This window comes from Podarcis erhardii, assembly GCF_964252035.2.
Source record: "Podarcis erhardii genome assembly, chromosome: 12".
NCBI classification, from domain to species: domain Eukaryota; kingdom Metazoa; phylum Chordata; class Lepidosauria; order Squamata; family Lacertidae; genus Podarcis; species Podarcis erhardii.
In genome coordinates, this window is record NC_138513.1 from 23,405,526 (window position 1) to 23,420,616 (window position 15,091).

A 15,091-nucleotide genomic window follows, 5' to 3' on the forward strand; every position below is an offset into this window, starting at 1 on the left:
AGATGCTTAGTAGTACACTGGCAGTTTTTCTTTTATACCTCTATTTGGATGCTAATTGCACTAAATTCCCTAGGGCTTACTCCAAAGTAACTGTGAACCTTAGGTGAAAATCCAATTAAGTTTTATTCAGAGTAGTCTCCTGGAAATGAATGGACCTAAATTAGTAGCTTCCATTAATTTCTGCAGGCCTACTCAAGAGTAGGACTTGGATAGAGCTCAGTAAATTTAACTGAATTTTTGTGGCTTTAGCTGCTGTGTTTAGGATTTATGTGTAAGTGGGCTGAAGCCATAATTTTATCAGCATGAAAGCTGATCTGGTATGCACAGGAAAAATAGCCTTCTTCTTGAGACTCTCTGATTTTATGGATGTCAGATCATGTTGCAAATTACTAAATATTTGTAAGGAATATACGCGGTTTGTTTGGAGATTAGCAGCACAATCCTACTCAGGCATAAGCTCCATTTGGATTTCCTCTGAGGAAAGTTGGAATAGGATTGCAGCCCAAATGTGAAAATAAATGAATGCTTGTCACTTAATGAAGAACTAATTGATAGTACATTTTTATTTATGCATATTTGTCCTCTTGGTTTTCATTGAAAGCAAGAGTGTGTTCAATCTCTGAATAGCTATTCCTTTCAGTTCTACCTATGCTCTAGTTTTGCTGTTTTCATCAGCAGACAGTTCTTTTTAACACCATAGCTTTCTGCACGTAAAACGATTGTTTGAAACACTCATTTACATTTTTGTTGATGTTGTTCTTTTTCAGGGACCCAGAGGAGAACAAGGGCCACAAGGAGATAGGGTAAAGAACCATGATTATGTTCATTTTGCTTGTTATATCTAAATCATGCCCTGGTGAATAAGGAAGAGCATGGTCCAAAGCGAAAAACCTGTGGTACCACCCCCCCCCCAACCCTTGTTCAGAGTTATGGCTATTTTTGTGTGCATCTTCTGAGAAAATTCATATAAACAAGGCTGCACTGTGTACAACTGAACACATCTATTTGGGGGGGAAGTGGTATGGGCACTATTTGGAAAGGGTCAGGAGGGCTGTATAGCTTTAGGTAAGGCCAGAATTTGGACAGCGTGTTACTGAATGCCTCAAAAGGTCTATTGCAAAGGGCTGAAGTGGTTATTATTCCCATTGAAGTGTCTTAAGACTGGTTTGCAGGTAATAGCTTTTCAAAAAAAATCAATCATAAAACCACAGTATGATTAGCAAAGGCTCATGGCTCTGGAATTCCTATGTGAATAAATAACATCCACCAGCAAAATCACTTGAGTCAGAACCTTATAAAATCAAGAATGGAAATTGAGGTCACAATCCTGAGCTCCTATGCTTATTCCCCTGCCCGCTGCTTGTGCATTGATGCAAGCACATTGTCCACCACAGCAGTGCTGTTTTTCCTCTCCGATTCCCTCACAAGGATCTCTCTGAAGAACCATTTGACTCATTCATTGCACAGGTGATGCGACCTGATTTCCCCTCCCTGTAATATTGGGTGCAATGCTTCTTCAGGGTTCAGAGGAAGGAAGAGGGGGAAAGCAGGTTGTGTTCAGAGATTGATCCGTTGGGTTGGAATTGCCTGTGGGATTTCTGACACAGAGGTCAAGGAATGTGCATGGCTGAGGCCTCAGAGGTGTAGTTGCTCAGTAACCAGAGTCCACTTTACGTGTGTGTGTGTGTGTGTGTGTGTCTGTGTGCGTGCAGGTGTAGCAAATGAAGTTGACAATGTGTCAGGGAGCCAGAGTTGATCCTATTACTCCCCCCCACCCCGCCCCATGAACAAATTAATTGGAAAACATGTGTTTGCTACCTTGAAAAATGTGAAGCACTATGAGGGCAATTTGGTAATATATTACTTATTGCTTGTGCAATTAAGTAGCTTTAGATTCTGGATTTAATAGTCTCACAGGGAGGAGGGGCTCCCTAAAGTGTCTTGCTTCTTTCACTTAAAAATGTGCTGCTTGACCCCTAATATGTCAGGGAAGGTGGTCCTTCTCTTCTGAGTGAGGCCCTGGATTTTTGCCCTCAAAGTCTTTCTCTGACAGCATCCCTGCCAAAAACTGGGCCTCCAAGAATTGCTTCAAGATTTGTTCTTCCCTCGGTAGTAACTTAGAATGAAGTAACAGTTGCTGTTCAATATTTAGCATGTTTAAACCCAAACAATTTGTGACCCACCATGCCTATCACAGTATTGTGTTATTAAGGAGCTCCCAGGTGCCTGACAAGAGCTCCCTCCTTCCTAAGTTTTGAAGGCCTAGGTTAGGTAGCCAAAACCTGGTAGTTGCCATAAACAGCTTGTGTGCTGGATTTGACTTGGTGGTTGGAGGCCTGATTTAGGACTAACAGTGTGCTAAGGAACCAAGCCTTTAGCCTGAAATCGTCTGTGCTGTGTGAGATGCACACCAGCTTGTTTGAAAATGGTCACTGCAGATATGGCTGCATTCTGAGTTGTTCAGAATATTTCATGCTTTAAGTTATTAAGACATGAAGATCCCTTTACTATTGCGTCGGAGGCCACCTTGAATCCAAGAGTCTGTAGATGGATACTTGATAAAGAAGTATCTGCCATACATCATGAAATATCTGATGACTCAGAACCAGTTTAGGAAAGATTCTGACTTTGAGTCCATCCCAGTCTAGCCTCTTGTTACTAGAATAGATGTTGGGTCATCTGATTAACATGTGAGCCACAATTATTATTATTTAAATCACATCAGTGATATTTGGAATGCTTGTTGTTATTTGGAATAATACCCTTAGACTCTGAATAGGCTTAGTAAAAATTGACCTTTTTATCCACAGCTAAACACAGAATTTGCAGTGTTTTGATTAGCACAGAATTGATAAGTGCAATCCTTGGCAGTTGTAGCAAAATGGGATGGTTGAAAAACCATGAAACAGAGAGTGCATTGAGTTATAATGCTTTGATATGTTTCTTTTCATTCAACTAATATAGTCTGGAACTATATTACTCAACTAATGGGAATTAGCATGACTGTTTGTTCTGCTGAGATTTATACCATTTAAGAACATCAGTCTTAGAGCTAAGGCTTGTGCAAACAAATTTGTCTCCATTCTTATATATGAAAATCATTGTGATTATTGTCTTTGCAAACACACTTGCTCAACCAAATGGGGCACAAGCAACAGTTAAGTGAAATCAGGAAAGTAATTAACTTGTTTGGACCTCTCCAAAGCCAAACAGCAGATAACATGGAGTTAGAACATGTACTCATTTAAAGGCAGTTAAAAGGTTACTACGGTATAATTATCCTAGCATGGCAAGGTCTTCCCTAGCACAATCTTTGTATGATAGCTCACAAGGAACAACCTTCTCTAACAATGTGTGGCTAGAATCCTTATCAAGCCTCAAATCAATGCATTATTGAAGTTTTTAAAGACATAAAAAAATGTGAATGGATGGTATTCTGCTAAATTTTTCTCAGAGTAGATCCATTGAAATTAATGGACCTAACTTATATCCATTAATTTTAATGGACCTCTTTTTGAGTAAAACTTAATTGACTGTCACCCAGTAAGTCCTAGCATTAATATGCCAACAAAATGTTACGGTGCTCAGCCTTTTCCACATGTTATGCCCATGATGAGAAAGCTGTGGCTCTCCAGATGTTGCTGGACTCCCAACTCCCATCAACTCCAGCCTTCATGGCCAATGGTCAGCCATGATGGGATTTATTATCCCTCAACACAACAAGCAATAAAACTGCTTTAACGTTTGCAAAGCTAAGCAGGGTCTGGTATGGTTTCAAACTGGATGGGAGACTGCTTGTTGAGATTCCTGCATTGCAGGGGATTAGACTGGGTGACCCTCAGGGTACCTTCCAACACTATGATTCTAACATCTGGAGAGCTTCAGGTTCCTCATTCCTATGTTAAGGCCTTTAAGGCTGCAATTCTCTTCTCTCCTGCCTGCAAATATGAATATACGTACATGTATAGGATCACACAACTAAATCTTCTAGTTGTCTGAAAGCAACAGTGAAACATTTAAGTGGTTTCCACATTGTAAAGTACAGAAACACCAGCTGTTTCGATTGTGCAGACTCATATATTTGTACTTTAAATGATGTCACTGCTTTGAAATCTTCAGTAGCTATTTATATATTTTTATAACTTAACGTTGTGCATTTTTTCCCATAGGGTCTAGCAGGTCCACCAGGCAGAGATGGTGAAGATGGTCCACCAGGCCCCCCAGGCCCCCCTGGTCCTCCTGGTTTTGGCGGAGTAAGGCATCCAATGTTTTATTTTACTGAAGTTGATTGGTGATGTCTTGAAGCATCATAAAAGGCCTGTCACGTCAAAGGCACGGACCATTATCTTTAGCTGTATCTTCTCAGGCATGTATAGAAATACTGTTGAGATCCATAGGTAGGAACATCCTTGAAGATACAGAAACATTTGCGGAAGGAAGGAACTTTATCCATTTTACTTTGATTCCTTCTGTCTCCCTTCACTCAACCTCTTATTCGTGTTGTTGTTGTTGTTTAAAAAACAAGCGTGAAGGACTTGAGATGTAGGAATGCAAATTTGTTACCCTGCATTCATTTTCATTTTGGATTAGAGTATATTATTTAAATTCTGATCAAGCTCTTCTTTATTAGCTTTCCTCTTTAACTCCTACAGAACTTTGGTGCTCAGTATGACATGTCCAAAGCAGCTGATCCTGGCCCTGGACCTATGGTAAGCAAAAGCTTCCTTTCTCACACAGGTACATGCACAAATTCAAATTGTGCTGGTGTGTCTTGCCACTGATGGCGACAAAGAATCCCCAAGGAACAGCCTGCTCACAGAAATCTCCCCACATTGTGTCTCTGCTATGTAACTGACCTGCAGATCATATAGCAGCATTATACGGCCCACTGTACCTCCCAGCCCAGGCATCTAGCATTGTCATCCCTTGCAAGCCATGCGTGTTCAGAAAATGCATGGGATCCCGCTATTCCTGCATCCAGTGTGCTTCATGAATGGAGGAAGCCCATACTGGGGAAGAGTTTTGCACCCTACCCAGGTCACTTCCAAGGAAGGTAGGTCAGCTATCCAGTGTTCCTTTGGTTCCAACATAGATTCTGATAGAATCCAGTGACTGGAGCCAGGAGACCACTACATTGCTGGCCTTCTCATGAGACATGAACTGCATCCACCCATGCAGCTCTGTCCCAACATGGGCTGCCAGATGTAATGCGTTGTGATAGGTGCTGGGCTTGGCCACTTAATTTCTTCACCTGTGATTCTTGCCCACCTGGCAAGACAGGCTAGAGCCATCAGCACTAACAAGCCCAGTGAATTGGAAGTTGGCCCATTGAACTTGGTTCCCATGAAAGGAGTTTAGCGCCTGATTAGAAGCTCACCTCATTGATTTGATTTTGATGGCATTTATGTCCAAGGGAAAAATACTGCAGTCAGGTTTGCTGAATTAATGATCGTCAAAAATGGTCAAGTCGTCTCATGCTCTGTGGTTATAACAGTTTTTAACAAAACAAAAACCATCACCTGCACAGTTAGGAGCCATGCTTTGCAACATGTCAGCTATAATACAAACAACAGGTTAAATCGCCAAAATATGCATGATGTTTTGCGACTTGTGCTTCAGTGCCAGCTTCCCCATCCCCTCCAAAAAACATGGACAGCAAGGAGAAGGGGGAGGGACCTGGTCTGAATTGGGACCTTGGCATGTGGTGTGTGTGTAGGGTTTTGGGTTTTTTTTAGATGTGGTCCCGATCTGGATTGGGACCCCCACACTTGCAATTTGCATAAAGATAAAAACTACAATTGAAGTGAATAGGAGATTTCCCCCGGCAATGCAAGCTGCAGGTGTGGTTTCCTGATTCAGAGTGGGACCCATTGTGTGGGGCAAACTTTTAAAGCCCCCTACTGTCCTCCACACACACATTTGGGTGCCCATCCAGAGTGGATCCTGTGCCCTGGCAGTTTGCACTCAAGGGCAAACTATGCATTAAACATTGTGTGTAGTTTGGCTCTAATATATTTCCTAGAAAGTAAGCTCCACTGAACATAGTGGGACTTTTTTAAATTCTGGCATGGCTTTTGGGGCAAACTGTTCTCCCAAAGTGGATTTTAAAACTTATAAAGATGCAACAATTTTAAAACTTATAAAGATACTGTTAAATAAAAATAATTTAAAATAATTAAAGTTAAAAGCCATCAGCTGCTAAACAGTTTCAGCATAGCACATTCATCAAACACAGGCTGAAGTGAACATGCATTCTTTAAAAACAGAAGTGACAAGGGACAAGTTATGCCCTGGGAAGGAATAGGCCTGCCACTAAGAAGGCCCTGCCAACTGAAAATAGACTAAGAACTTGTTTCCAAGGGTAAAGATGCATGGGATTGCCCAGACAGAATTAGATTTATTTCCAAATGGATGTGTTTTGGATTATATAAAACGTGAACTGAGTATGGTATTAAAAAAAAAATAGTCATGAAGGAACTTGGTTTCACAACAAATAAAAAAAAATTAAAAGGCCCAGAATGAACTGTCATCATTCATTTGCATCGAAATGCTAATATATACACAGTATTTTTGTATTTAGTACCTGAATTCCTGGAAACCGTAGACCACTTCAGATGTTCTCTTGAAGCCTTGACAAGGCATGAGGAGTATTCTTCCATTCCTCATGCTCCCATGTCTGGTCTGAGGAGAGATTATTTATACAGCTTGCATGGAGAGATGCTCATTCTGTCCCTTCTTTAGGCCAATATGTGTCTCTCCCCCCCCCCCCACTCAAGAAGGAAGGGGAGAGGAAATGCAAGGGGCTGATGGTTCCTCTCATGACTTCCAGAGAATGCTGAAGTTGTCCAGAGTGCCATTTCTGATATTTCCTTTCTCGTGTTAGAAAGAGAGAGGATATTGTGTTGTTGTTTTTTACACACACACATTCACACCGATAAATATAACATATAAACATAAGGTTGCAACATGGCGGAAACAAATGGGGCAACTTCTTTTAAGAAGTCACAAAGGTCAAACCTGACTCAGAAATAGGTGGACTGTGAAAAAGGTCCCAGGAGCATTGTAGGACAGGGCTGGTTCCAGAGGCTGGTAAAACTGGTTGGACAGTGCCTCAAGACCAACTGTTCAAACAGTTCTGCCATTTCCGCTTTGTGCAGTCTAGGAATATTAGGCACAATTGAAAAAAAACTCAGTGTGCATTTGCCACCTCTTTCCACATAAGGGAGGCTCCATTGAGGGTATTTTCCTTCAGGGCCCTAAACCTCCAGAGACAGTACTGCCACAAGACATAATGCCTCAGGGCAGGTTGACCAGTTACTTGGAACCATGTGGTAGCCACATCTGAGTTTACCATGTGGCACCTAGGGAGCCTCTGGTGTGTAACTTGGCCCACTATTCCCCTCCCTCTGCTGCCTCCCCACATTGTTGTGGTTGCCATGTGGTGAGCCTCCACGAAGGTACCTCATAGCTTCTAGTCTTCTCAATTCACCCTCATACTTGTTTATGATTCTTCCAGCTTCCCAAGGGTGGCAGCCCTCACATTTTTTTGTCTCCTTCCGTATATGCAGCAACAGCATGTATGAGGGGTCAGAGTAGCAACAGGACTGTGCTTGCCAGGACGGGGCAAGATGGCGGCGAGCTCAGCAGAGCTCTGAATTGGTGGCGACAACACAAGTTTGCGTGCACCTGTGGAGTCACCACCACCACCGCCCAGCCAGAGCTCCCCTGACCTCTCTGCCATTTTGTCCTTTCACAATCCAAGCAAGCACAGCACTGTTGCCACTCTGCCCCATCCTTACTGTGGCAAGCGCAGCTTTGCCAGGAGGGCGCAGCTGCCAATCCACCCCCACCCCTCATGTGCCACTGATGTACACATATTTTTACTGCTGAGAAGTCACCTGCTCCGGCCAAGAGCACAGAAGCCAGCACATCAATATCACCAGCATGCATTGTAGCTCTCACTCCTCACCCTTCTGTTGCATGCTGGGAGAATGCCAATCCTGCTCTACAGCAGGGTCGGGCAACCTGTGGCCTTCCAGATGTTATTGGACTACAGCTACAGCTCCTTCACCATTAGCCATGCTGTTTGGGGCTGATGTGAGTCCAACAACATCTAGAGGGCCACAATTTGCTTCCCTCCTGCTGTATGGTATGAGCACAGTGCCCAACGTTTGGCAGAATTTGGAATGGTACAGCCATACAGCTGGTTCCAAGACCCCTTTCCTGAAGTTATCTTCCACTGTTTGCAGAGCAGTGGAAGAAATGGGAAAGAACAATGTTTTAGAGACACTTATAGCAAGTTGCAGTATCCTTCAATGATAAGCCTAGAGAGAAATGCTTAGAGAAAATTAAAAAGTATATTAAAGCTAATGGTGGCTATTAAGAGGGCAGTGGTCATATATTATGGACAACATACGAGTAATTTTATGTTCAGGTGCTTTGATGTTCTCCTGCATAGTCCTGGACCCATTCTCCCATTCCAATGATACTTCTGATTTAAAGCTCCATGTAATCTCTTGATCCCTGATCTTGTGGCTTCTTGTTGCCATGAGAACTTCAAGGTCCACAAGGTCTTTTTTGATCATTTAAATGGGGAGGGCTGCTCTGCTCTACACATGCAGAGGTGCTTCAACCATCAAAGTGATAAAGAAAGGCCTAACCTTGCAGAAAACATTTAAACATCCATATTGAGAAGAGATCGTCAAACCATTATCCATCAGCTTGTGCCACCTGTGCTTAAGGAATAGCCACTGATTTTTCTCTGAACATATTTTTGTGCAAGTGGTGGGAAGATCATTGGTGTCTGCCTCCCTGTTGGAGTCCTTCCTAGACAACAGGGATCTGTTTGAAATTATTGTAGAGTAAGCGGTTTGATCATTGAGGCTAATTAAAGAAAACAAAGGTTGGCAGCTCCTCTTCCTGCTCCATTTATTTGCAGCTAGGACTATGGGCGTATTTAGGGACTCAGACATTTCCTCTATATCCTTATTCATAAAGATCAATCTGGTGAGAATGCAGTTCAAGGGGGAATGATCTGACACAGTGACATTTTGAAAACCCATCTGGGCCAGTTGCCAGGACTTAGTGTCAAAAGCAGCCGTTTGGACTAGTTGTCAAAATCTTTTGGGTGATGATGGGAAATGCACCAATGTGTGATTCCTCTATAGATGTCCTCCTAAGGCTCCGCACAGCTGGAGGTGGGAAAACCACAAGAAACAGGAGCAGGTGGGTGGCATCAGGAGCTTTGAGCACCACCCACCTCTTTGCATGATTTCTCTGCCACATGCTGGAATGGAAGGGCAGGTCAGCCTACCAAGCCTGCCCCATGGGGGAGTTATCACTATTATTATTTTTAAGTATATGCCATCTAATTTCCAAAGAGATTCATTAGAATTCCAGACATCACCACAGAGTGTGTGTGTTTGTATTACAATTCACTCCCCATCACAAGATCAAAGTATTGACATTAGGAAAACCCCAAACCACAATAAATTACAAAACGGCCATCAGACCCAAACATCAAAGGGAAACCAGGTATGTTATTTGAATCCCTGAATCTCTTGGAGTCCACCAGAATCCACCTCCCTGCCTCTGAATCTGATGCAGCTCAGGTTCCACAATTTCTAAAATCAAAGACTGACAATCCTAAAAGAAAAGTTAAATATAATTTAAAAAATGAATAAAAATGTAAAAGCAGGCAAATATAATAAAGCAGTAGATGAATAATTTTTGTCGGAGATATTTCAGGTAAGCTAAAGCACAAATTTTAATTCTTTCCCTTCTTTGAATAGGAGTCTGTTCTTATGTACTATATTAGCCTTCCCACATCTGCTGGTGCCCTCCATATCTTTTGGACCACAACTCCCATCATCCCTGACCATTTACCAATGCTGGCTGGGACTTATGGGTTTTGAAGTCTAAAACATCTGGAAGACACGTGGTTGGGGAAGGTTGTACAATATCTATAGTGTTTAAGGCAAATTACATATGCGAATATAAGGATGAGAGGCAAATTTCAACTAGTGCTAGTACTAATACTATGCTAGCAATAGATAAACACAGGAAAATACAGCTTTGACTTTATGATGCTATGCTACTAATATAATCTAAGGCTATTATAATATTATAATCAATTTTTTTACTCTGTGGTTCATGGTTTAATCTTGAAGCTTGATTTCAGGCAAATGATTAACAGTGCCTGAAATGTCCTATGCATGTCTCCTTAAAAGTAAGCCCATTGCGTTTAATGGTACTTAGTCCCAAGTAAGTGCGGCTCAGGATTGCAGCCTAAGTGATACTGAAACCACTAGCTGGACCATCATTTTACTATTGCAGTATATTAACTATTTCTTTAACTTTTCCCAGGGTATAATGGGACCCAGAGGCCCTCCTGGAGTAACTGGACCCCCTGTAAGTATATTTGGAACACAGCCATTAGTAGGAAGAGAGATATGTTTGATACACATGCAGAAAGCATCAGTTACACAAGTTTTGCCTTGACTAGACCCTAAGCAGTTAACCCCACATGTATAAGAGGTGCCCTATATTGACCGGTCCAGGACTGCTGTTGTCAGTCCCCTGATATAGTTCTCAGTTTACAAACTGATGAGCCATGACCTTTCTGCTTTCACAGTTTCCTGGCTCTCTTCCCAGTTTGTACCTTCGTGTTCTTGCCCAGAAGGCCCAAAACACACAATGTGTTTGCCTGGTATCTCTCCATGTTATCACTGGTCCACCTGGTTTGGTCTAGACTGGTCTGGGTTGAAGGACCCCAACATTTGCCTGAATCACAGCCTATAACTCCCCAAATCTCACTCTGCTTCCATGCCCAGTTCTCTTCTCCAAACACCCCCATTGCTAGAAGAGTACTTACTTTTCCCACACGTAACATTCAAAACCGTATAAAATGTCTCTTGTCGCCCACCCTGCTTCTAGGGCTCTCCAGGCCACGCAGGACATGCTGGTGAACCTGGCGAACCTGGTCAAACAGTAAGTGGAACCATTTTTATTCTATTCTGAGAATGACAGGAATTCTGAAATACCCATTTGCAATGAAGCCCTTCCCCCAAATTGAAGTTTGGGCCTATTATCTGAGATTCCTTTGCAAGCTAGCAAGGGCGGGAGAAGCGATAAACGAGTTCTGATTCTGCTAGAGCCCATGCCTGCTTGGTTTCCTCAAAGCGGAGGGAAAACACATAAAAGAGCTTGAGGGAGACAAAGGGTTTTTGCTAGACAGGTAGGCTTTAGATTTCTGCAACTCTTTGAGACCACTGGGGGAGCTGAAATCAGACCAAACACCAAGTCTTCTGATTTTTATTTTTTTTAAAACCCAGAAGCCATAAATAAAGACCCCTCCACCCCGAGCTTGGATTAAAGAATTCAGATCTAGAACTCTGGCTTAGTCAAGTCACTAGATCATATGTAGCATGAAAGAACTATTGTTTTGTTTCAAATGAACCTTTTTTCCCCATCACTAGGGTCCCCAAGGTGCTCGTGGTCCAATGGGTCCTCCTGGAAAGCCTGGTGAAGATGTAAGTATTCATTTGAACTGGGATTTTGGTGGGGGAGGGGGAATCAGTAGGAGCTATTTCCTTTTCCAAACATTGGTTATCAGCATTTGTTGTGGACTGCCCTCTGTGTCCCATCCCCACCCACACTCTTGTAACCATCACTTCTGGTAGAAAAGCTCCATTTCCATGTGTTTTGATTGCTTGAACATGTTTCCTAAATTCCACTGGAATGCCACCACAGCGTTGTAGTGTATTAAAAGTTTTAAGGATATTTTAATGGATTCTGCAACCCAGAAGCAGTTCGGTTTTTTAAAAAAGCTGGATTTCCCAACTGTTCTGTTTCTGAAAAGTATCTCCAAAAAAATCTGCATTTTGTGAAATTAAGAAATGTGCAGTGCAATCCCAGAGCAGAAGTAAGTCCCTTCTGAGTTCAGTAGGACTTAGCCTTTAATATAAGTACCTTAAATACCACCTCCATCATAAGTTCTTGTCCTAAAAATATCGGAGGAAATATAGCCTTCAAATGTGACATTATGTCTCCTGAGGGAAAGATGCTGCATGTTTAGTCAGTTTTTAAGTTATTATGCTTTTTATACCTTGCATAGAGATATGTTAAATGTGTGCAAAAGCAAGCGAGCTGCACATAAAATATTTCAGTCATCTCGTCTAATGTTTCATTAGGGTCATCCTGGAAAACCTGGACGACCTGGTGAGAGGGGTATTCCTGGACCTCAGGTGAGTTTTGTGTTTTCTGTTGCCTGTTTAATCTGCTGATTAAATCTGTTTGCATAACTGCAGTATAGGAAATTAAATTACCAGCCACCGCTCCTTACCAGTAGTTTTAGTGTAAGTACAATGCCACCCTCCCACTAAGGCAGAGATTCTAGCTATTTACACCTGCTGGATCTTAACACTTAGCCAGAGAGCAGCACTATGAAGGTTGCCACATGATGTTCACTTTTATTCTACAAGGAATATGGTAATAGTGTATCTGTTCCTAAGCTATGGAACTCTAGACTATGACTATTAAACAAGCATTAACAATAGTGGATAGGGCTGTGTCTTTCCATCTTTCTGCATCAATCACTGATATTAAGTACTTCTGTGCAATTTTATGGATGGGTCGTGTTCACTTCTGAGATACTTTGCTTGTTGTGTGGCATATAAGTCTATAAAATGAACAGAATTTGGAACATTTTATACTAGGGATCAGCAACCAGGAGCCCTTGAGCTAAATAAGGCAGCCGCCCCGCCCCCCCGTAAAGACAAGGGAGGGGCTAGAGCACAATGACAGAAGATGTGCTTTGCATGCTGAAGGTCTCAGGTTCGATCTCCAACATCTTCAGCTAGAAACAGTCAGTAGCTTGTGGGAAAGGCTCTCTGTTTGAGTAGCACTGCTGCTCAGAGTAGACTGTATGCACAGATAGTCTGACTCTGTATGATTCCAGACAGCTTTGTAGGCTTATGTGTCATGCTTCCTGACCCAAAGGCAAAAGCAGTGCATGGAGGGATCAGTGACTGTGGCAATGAGACTTGCAAACAGCTCACCTTGGTGGCTGGGACTAACATATTGCACCCAAGTACTTTGTCTAGCAGCTTTTATTTGAGATGTTAAGCCTTCTCTCTCATTTTCCCTCCCAGGGTACTCGTGGCTTTCCTGGAACTGCTGGCCTGCCTGGTTTCAAAGGAATAAGGGTGAGCATTTGACTGAAACAGGAACAAAATTAAGGGTAATGAAAGTTAATACACCTATGGTGTGTTATTCTGTGCAACTACTGGTCTTAGACAGAAGCCTAAGTCTTGTTTGCCAAGGTGGCAATAAAGAAAGCTTCTGTCTTCATCATGGGTGCCAACTTGAATAAAATATTGGGGGGGGGGGAGGTAAGCCCCACCCACATTATTGATCACATGATGCAGCAAGCACACACCATTTGAATGGCAATGATCATCAACTTAAGGGAGATGTGATCATAAATCTCACAGGGTGTTTAGTCCCAAGTCCTGCATGTGTCTGTGATATGTCATTGACAAAATTTTGAACGTACAATCAGCACTTTAAAGCATAGTTTTAAGTATTTAAGTGCAGACCAAAAAGAAGCCTGTATACCACTTTCCTTCTCCACCCGAAGAAAGTGGTAGTAACTGCTTCATCAAAACAGCCAATGACCGCTGTTCACCTAGTCTGCCACATTCCCCTAGTTTACTGTGGCCCTTTCTAACTGTCTTGAGAAAGGCCAGTTTTTTCTCCTTTAGGGAAAAGGCATTTCCCTAAACAACTGTGCGTTGCTTCCCTGTTTCCAGGCCTGGCACCAAATGTTGGCCGCGTTGGGCACTGGTCAAGGGCACCTGCCCACTAGCCTAGCCATACCATCCTTCACTGCCCTCCCTGCCAGACCCTCAGATGTTTGTCAGTGGCAGGCAGCAGTGCTGGTTTTGTGTGGGAGCCAATCTCAACTCCCATCCCCGGTGGACACTCACATTTTTAAATTACCCAAAGTGTAACGTCGAATGCATAGGTCTCTGAAATATTATCTAGGTAGGACTACATAACTATGAAATAGATTTCATAGGTATGGGGCCTGGAGCATTGCTTTCTGGGTAATCTAAGATGGCAGCTGGCCGCCATGGATGGGAGCCAAGCTTTCTCCCATTTGAAAGCACCTTTCCACCGCTGAAGCATGTCTTTGGGCCTGGTGGAGGGTGGTGAATGGTGACAGAGAAAGCAGTGGCAGGAGAAGCAAACAGTGGCAGGCTGTCATTGCCACAAGCAGGGCTAGGCCCTGCTCTGGTTAGGGGACTGCTGGGCCATCATTGGCACCATTTCTCCCCAAGCCTTGCACTGTCCCTGCCTGTTTCCACTTTCCCCCTCCTCTGTTTTTTCACTCTGTATCAAATTTTAGGTTTTTGAGGAAGAAGTCCCTTTTGTTTTCTTCAAAGCATCATGCATGTTGAAGGCACTGTATAAATAATGGGAAGCGGTAATAGTCATCTATAAAGCTACGAAAACATACGAACTGAAGAGGGCTGTCAAAGTTTGTGTCTGATGCAGACCAGAGCCAAACTATGTTAAGGAAGGACAACTGTGTCCCTCCTTAACTGACGATGATCCTTTTCAAGTGGGGGAACCAATATGGTGAATGCAGAGCAATGCTAGAGTTGTGTTTCAACCACTGCATGATAAAGAAATGGTTTCCTTAAAAAGGGGGGGAACTAGGGGGGCCACTTTACCCATCAGTGTTTCTTCTTCCAACATAGGGACACAACGGTTTGGATGGTCGGAAAGGAGAACCTGGTGCTCCCGGCAACAAGGTAAAAATGACTTAATTTTAATATATGTTACATGGGTATTCCAGCAAGAGCACAGAGTGCATGGCAGCCCTTCTGTTTTATATCCTGCGTGCATGTTTTGTTCTCGTAGGCTTTTATCCTTCTAAGAAAAATCAGCCTATGCTATGAATGAAGGACAACAGCAATTTGGTACTAAGCCCTTGAGATACGTGGAATAACAGAAAGTCTCACAGGTCCAAATTCTAGCATGGGAGCAAGATGAAATAAATAGCCAGCTTGCTCTAAGCCAGCCT

At 42.8% G+C, this 15,091-nt stretch overlaps 1 protein-coding gene across 1 annotated transcript in view; it reads left to right on the forward strand.

Moving 5' to 3' along the window:
* Window positions 1-721: 721 nt before the first annotated feature.
* Window positions 722-15,091, forward strand: part of COL1A2 (collagen type I alpha 2 chain) — a 57,893-nt gene continuing 43,523 nt past the window's right edge. The window contains exons 1-9 of the mRNA XM_081881907.1: window positions 722-803; window positions 4,170-4,253; window positions 4,653-4,709; window positions 10,366-10,410; window positions 10,936-10,989; window positions 11,478-11,531; window positions 12,192-12,245; window positions 13,152-13,205; window positions 14,766-14,819. Coding sequence (XP_081738033.1) covers window positions 4,674-4,709; window positions 10,366-10,410; window positions 10,936-10,989; window positions 11,478-11,531; window positions 12,192-12,245; window positions 13,152-13,205; window positions 14,766-14,819 — 351 coding nt within the window. The 5' untranslated portion in view covers window positions 722-803; window positions 4,170-4,253; window positions 4,653-4,673. The remainder of the gene's footprint in view (window positions 804-4,169; window positions 4,254-4,652; window positions 4,710-10,365; window positions 10,411-10,935; window positions 10,990-11,477; window positions 11,532-12,191; window positions 12,246-13,151; window positions 13,206-14,765; window positions 14,820-15,091) is intronic.